This window comes from Mesoplodon bidens (genome assembly GCF_964165515.1).
Source record: "Mesoplodon bidens genome assembly, chromosome: 6".
Taxonomy (NCBI): domain Eukaryota; kingdom Metazoa; phylum Chordata; class Mammalia; order Artiodactyla; family Ziphiidae; genus Mesoplodon; species Mesoplodon bidens.
In genome coordinates, this window is record NC_138162.1 from 11871063 (window position 1) to 11877296 (window position 6234).

The following is a 6234-nucleotide window of genomic DNA, read 5'->3' on the forward strand; positions in this document are numbered from 1 at the left end:
GTCCTCAGCCAACACTCAGAGTCACTCTGACTGCAAATCCTGCCCGGCCGGCCAATGGCCAGACCCCCCCAACACACAGGGATCACTGGAGAAGATGCTGGAGCCTGATGGAATCTGCCCCCCACCACTTCTGTTTATGCATCAGAGGTGGGCAGGGCTATGACCCCTGGTGGAACTGGGATTAATTATCCCAACCCCACCAAGGCTCCTTGGAGAGCCTGTGAATCAAAGTTCCTGGGCTCTGGATATTAGCGTGTGACCCTGATCTTCCTTGTGACTTTCAGTCAGGCACACCTCCTCTCTGTGCCTCGGTTTCCTCACTTGCGACTGGGGGCTGCTGACTCTGCAGTCCTCGGGTCACGACAGTGTGGAATTCACAAAGCTCCCATGTATCTGATGATTCACGCTTGCCCCTCTGAAGGGAATTGCTATTCCCAGGCTGCCCACGAGGGAGCTCAGGCAAGGAAAAGGGATGTGACACCCAGGTCGTGGGCCCTATAGGTGGCAGAGCTGGGACTTGAGCCCAGCCCTCCTATTTCCTTCCCAGCCAGTGTGCCTTCACCCAGGCCCCGAGCCTCACTTGTCCTCTTGGGCTAATGGGTGGTTGAAAGTGCCCGCACGCTTTGAAAAGTAAAATGGGCCACCCCAGTAGAGGGTCAGTAGGTGGAGTTCTTTTCCTAAAACTACTTGGCAGCACTGGTTTGAAAAGACAGCTTTCTCTGGAGGCCCTTTGTGCCACCCAGTGAGAGAATCCCGGCCTCGAGTGCAGACAGACCTGGGCTTGCTTTCTGCCGCTGACCTGGGCCGAGCCCCCAACTGCTCTGGGTCCCAGGGGCTAGTCAGCTACACTCCCTGGACCACAGTCCCAGTGTCCACCTGGCACACAGGAGGGCGGAGGGGGAGGGGCACGTGCTGCCTGCCAGTCTGTCCCAGGTCAGCCTGTGGTCATTGCCTCCCTCGTTCCCTCTAACAGAGGCTGGACCTGGGCAGGAGTGAGAGGAGCCGTGGGATGCCAGGAGTCTTGAAGCTCGCCCACCCGCACAACAAGCTCTGGAGCCTGGGCCAGGATGACATGGCCGTCCCCAGCAAGCCTCCTGCCACCTCCCCCAAGAAGCCCTCGGCCCTGCTTGGGAAATCCCCGGCCCTGCCCAGCAGGCCCCAGAACTGGGACGGCATCCTGAACCCCACCGACAAGGAGGAGGTGCCCACCCCGACTCTGGGCAGCATCACCATCCCCCGGCCCCAGGGCAGGAAGACCCCGGAGCTGGGCATCGTGCCCCCGCCCCCCACTGCCCGCCCGGCCAAGCTCCAGGCTGCCGGCACTGCCCTCGGCGACTTCTCCTCAGAGCGGCTGCAGGCGGAGCAGGAAAGGCGGGCTGCCCTGGGCTCAGCCGCGATCCCTGGGCTCCACCCCAGTGCTGCCCCCCAAGACCCCACCGAACTGCTCCAGCCACTCAGCCTGGCCCCAGGGGCTGCGGGCACAGACAGTGATGCCCTGCTGGCCCTCCTGGACCCACTTAGCACAGCCTGGTCAGGCAGTACCCTTCCACCAGGTCCTACAGCCCCAAATGTAGCCACCCCATTTACTCCCCAGTTTAGCTTCCCCCCCATGGGGACCCCCACCCCATTTCCACAGCCATCACTCAACCCCTTTGTCCCATCTGTGCCAGCAACACTACCTACCATGCCCCTGGTCTCCACACCAGCTGGGCCTTTTGGGGCCCCTCCTGCTTCCCTGGGGCCCGCTTTTGCCCCCAGCCTCCTGCTGTCCGGTTCTGGCTTCTGTGCCCCACAGAGGTCTCAGCCCAACCTGTCTGCCCTCTCCATGCCCAACCTCTTTGGCCAGATGCCCATGGGTGCCCACTCCCTGCAGCCCCTGGGTCCCCCAGCAGTCGCCCCTTCAAGGATCCGAACATTGCCCCTGGCCCGCTCAAGTGCCCGGGCTGCCGAGGCCAAGCAAGGGCTGGCGCTAAGGCCTGGGGACGCCCCGCTCCTTCCTTCCAGGGCCCCCCAGGGCCTGGCGCCAGCACTGCAGCCATCTGCTCCACGAGAGGCCAGAGACCCCTTTGAGGATTTGTTACGGAAAACCAAGCAAGATGTGAGCCCGGCCCCAGCCCCCGGCTCAGTGGAGCAGCTCAGGAAGCAGTGGGAGACCTTCGAGTGAGCGGGCGCTGAGTGCTGGGGGCGAGCTGAGGCCCGGCTGCCCGCCGCGGCAGCTCTGCGGCTGGCCGGCCCTGCTTCCCCTGCTGCTCTGTTTCTGTTCAGGTTCTACTGGTGGGAAGGGTTGGGAGCCCTCTCTGCTGCCCCTCCTCCTCTCCCCACTGCCCGTCTCTGGGGAATGGCACCAGTTCCAGCCTGGGAATCAACCCAGCTCCTGGGCACCTGTCCCGCCCTGCCACCACCCATCCCCTGCACCCCTGGTTGGGTTTTGCACTAGAGAGGTCATCTGGGCCGATGATTGCCAGACCCCATCCTACCCAGCTTCCCTCTGGAAACCGCCCACCAGGAGCCCCACGCCTCCTCAGGATGTGTCCTCCTGAGCCCTATTCTCCTGCCCCAACTGCAGCCCAGCCCTGCACACCCCACCCTGATGGGCGCAGGCGTGGGCAGTACCCTCGGCATGAGCTCGTCTGCACGAGGCGCACATGGTTTGGAGTTTGCAGTAAGGAACCCCCTCCCGGGCTGGAGGAGCCACCCGGCCAGGCCTTTCCAAACCCTCTCTAGCAATATGCACACTCGTTCTTTCCCGAGTCTTCACCCCAACCCCCAAACTTCCATTTTCCTGGCTTGGTAGGGATTTGGGGTCTGAGGCATCCTTGCAATCCCTCCCGGTAGCCAGACCAAGCCCCAGACAGCCCTGCGTGGGGCCCGGGAGCACCAGCAACTCTGATCTGTAGACGACAAAATGGCAACAGGTAAATCTGAGAGCACCAGGAGGAGTCAGGCTGCCGCCCAGCACTCTCCCTCTGGTCCCCACAGGTTCTCCTGGTCTTGAGTTACCGTCAGGCGGAACTCGGCCTCTTGCTGATTGGGTCTAAGGGGGCAGAGCTGAGGAGCAGACACCCAGATTCCCACTGGAAGACCAGGCTTAGCATCACAGAGGTGCAGGAGTCCCAGCTGCCTGGCAGCTTGGGGCAGGAGGGCACCGAGCCCCTCTCCAGGCCCCTGGGGAGTGGGCGGGCCTGGCCTCACGCACTTCTTGCAGCCTGGAGGCAGGAGAAGGGCTTGGAGCCACCCCTCCCTATTTCCCCAAGGCCAATATCCCCAAAGCTAAATTGAAACGTTTTGTTATTGTTTCTTTTATCTTTCTTTTCCTTTTTACTTTATTGATTTGATGAATCTTGAAATTGACTAGTTTCAATAAACCAAGTTAAAATGTGGCCCAACCATTTAAGAAAACAACCATCTGAGACATGCAGGAAATTGTGAGCATTTTGACCTGATTTCTCATTTCCTATTTGTGAATGGTCAGACATACAGTCTCAGGGGTGTCTGGCGGGGCAGGGGAGTTCCTGCAGACCTCGTAACCCCAGGGAGCCTGGTCGGCATCTGAGGGGCTAGGAGACCACCCCCTCAGGTTTGCTCTGACGTGGGGTGTGAAGAGCTGCTGGCCCAGCACGCAGCCCCTTCCTCAGTCAGTCATAGCCCCTCGGGCAAGTCTTCTGTCTAAATCTCGGCAGTGTCCTCTGGCTGCTGGAACTGGGGGAGCCGTGTCATGTCTGGGCCATGTGGGCACCTCTAGGACACTCAGGTGTTTCAGTAGAGATTCCAGATCCACCCACCCTGGGCAGACCCCTGAGCCCCATCAGGTGTAGGGCAGCCCACCCAGTGGGCAGAGTCTAAGGCAAGAGGTACCAGGTGGCCCCAGGGAAGCAGAGCCCACCCCCGGTCTCCCTGGCTGTGCTGGGGCCTGATGGCAAGCGCTCCGTGTTCACATGAGCACTGCTGTCTTCACTTGCTGGATTGAATGTGAAAATCCAAGGATGAATTGTGTGTGTGCGTTCAATAAAATCTTCTTGGGGAGAAGGCTGGTATCCCTGTGTACTGAGGAAGCTCTGTGGGGAGGCGGGGCCTCAGGCATCTTCAGCATCCCCGTTTGTAGAGGTAGAGACCGGGCTTGGGGCAGTCAGGGAAGGCTTTGACGCCTAGCCCACTCCTAAGCCTGTGCCCATTCGGGCCTCTGAGCCCAGCTTAGCCCCTTCTTCTTACAGGCAGGACCCAGGGGCTGGGCTGGTCACAGGTGTGCACAGGCCTGCCGGGTCCACGGAGCAGGGCTGCAGGTCACCAATGATGTTGAAGGCACCCAGGCTCCAGGAAAGAAGTTCAAGGGGACACCTGGACCTTTACCCCCCACAGACCTCTCAGTAGCAAGGGAAGAGCCTGGAATCTGCACCTCTGTTGGCTGTACTGGGGACACCTGGACCAAGCACCCAGAAGGGGTGTTAAGACACACCCCGTCCCCCCATCTGCCCTTCATTCGGCTCCCTGGGCTGTGTCCCCCTCCCTGGGCTGCTCTTGAAAATGACAGGTACCCAGAACCCTGAGAAGCAAGAGGACAAAAAAGAACAGCCCAGCTTTTATAGACGGGTTCCACCCGGAATGTCTTAGGAGTCTGCAAGAACACAGGTTTGCCAAATCTCTGACTTAATAAACTAACCAAGGCACCAGCTGGGGCTAAGTTGTTGCTACCAGATGTTTTCTCCCCCACTTTTCCAGGAGTCAGGGAGAACGTTGGGGGAAAAGGTGGTCCCACCTCCTACAGGATAAGGACCAAGCAAGCCCCGTAACCTAGTGTTCAGGGCCCTTCCCATCCCAGTCTCAGCCCGCTCACCCCTTCCCTTGCCTCCATCACCACATGTCTCCACCTCACATTTGACTCCTGTGCCTCTGGAAGCTGACTGAGACCCCTAGGGGAGATGGGTAAAGTCCACCTCCAGTCGAGAAGTGGAAAGGGGTCTCCTGGCCTTAGCACAGGGGGCGCTGGCCTGGGAAATGGCAAAGACCAAAGGGCACATCTCCAGGTCAGGGACCAAGGGACTCTGAAGCTCAGAGGCCAGGCCCTCAGGCAAGTGCCCCTCAGAGATCAGAGATCCCAGTGTGATGGCATCACCAGGGAAGGGACTGGAAGCAAAGCGGCCAGTTCTTCCCTTCATCTGTCTGTCCGCAGGACCAGCCCCGACACAGAGACAGTGCCAACATTTGCCGAGCACCTGCCTCAGCAAACAACCCCGAGGGCTTCCTGCGAGGCCCTCCTCGAATCCTCCCAGCGGCCATTAGAGAGGTGACTGGTCTGCAGGTGAAAGAGCGGACCCGCCAGGCAGCCTGGAGAGGAGAGCGCTGATGCCGGAGGGCCTGGAGAACCACGAGGTGGGCAGGGAGGGTTGCTCCTCTGTCATCGCCCTCTGGCCTCCTTGCTACCCCTCAGGGAGGCCCCTTCCCCGCCCTCTCCCTCTCCCTTCCCGACACCTTGGGATGACCCAGGCAGCCCTCACAGCAGACTGGACTTTAACGAATTCCAGAGCTCCTTCCCCACCGTTGCCCCGCCGATCCTCACAGCAGCCCTGTGAGGTAGGCAAGGGCTGCTTTCCCCACTCTGTAAGTGACAGGCCTGCAGGAGGAAGGCTGCAGTGGCCCAGACACCTCCCCCCCCACCCCCGCTCCTGCAGGTCTGCCCCTCAGTCTGCATCCCAGCGGGTGCCTGGCTGCCGCAGAGGGCAGAGACACCTGCCTCAGGGAGCATTTGTCTGGGGAGCCAGGAGCTCACACATTAACCTCTGGCTCATGCCCCCCACCCCACTGACTTCCAGCTGCCTCCAGGGCCCGGGCAGCCTCCGGAGGTGGGAGAAGCTGCTGGAGCTGGGGCTTTGGTCCTTGGGCAAGCCCTGGCCTGGCCTCCAGGAGAACTCGTGGCCCTGGGCTGCCCCTGCCCCGGGGCTGAGAAGGTGGTCTCCACTGCCCAGCTGCACTCACTACACAGTCACGTGCACAAACAGCAAAGACGTGGACATGCCCGTGAGCCCCATCCGTAACACTCACACTGGTATCTGCAGATCAACAGGCCCAGGTACAAACACACATGCGCGCGCACACACTCACACACACTCCTGAACACGTCGTGTGCACCCACAGGTGCTCCTCCCGGCACAGCCGTGTGCCTGCCAAGGTAAGACGGGGCGGTTGGATGGAGAATGTCCACAACCTCGCCAGGCCTCTCTCTGCTTCCCTGAGCGCACC

General features: G+C 60.9%; 1 protein-coding gene across 6 annotated transcripts in view; it reads left to right on the forward strand.

Annotated features, from left to right (window-relative positions):
- Positions 1–4026, forward strand: part of DENND1A (DENN domain containing 1A) — a 542774-nt gene extending 538748 nt beyond the window's left edge. For all 6 annotated transcript variants that reach the window (XM_081236287.1, XM_081236288.1, XM_081236291.1 and 3 more), the window contains one exon: positions 974–4026. In XM_081236287.1, coding sequence (XP_081092413.1) covers positions 974–2164 — 1191 coding nt within the window. In that variant the 3' untranslated portion in view covers positions 2165–4026. The remainder of the gene's footprint in view (positions 1–973) is intronic.
- Positions 4027–6234: the final 2208 nt, after the last annotated feature.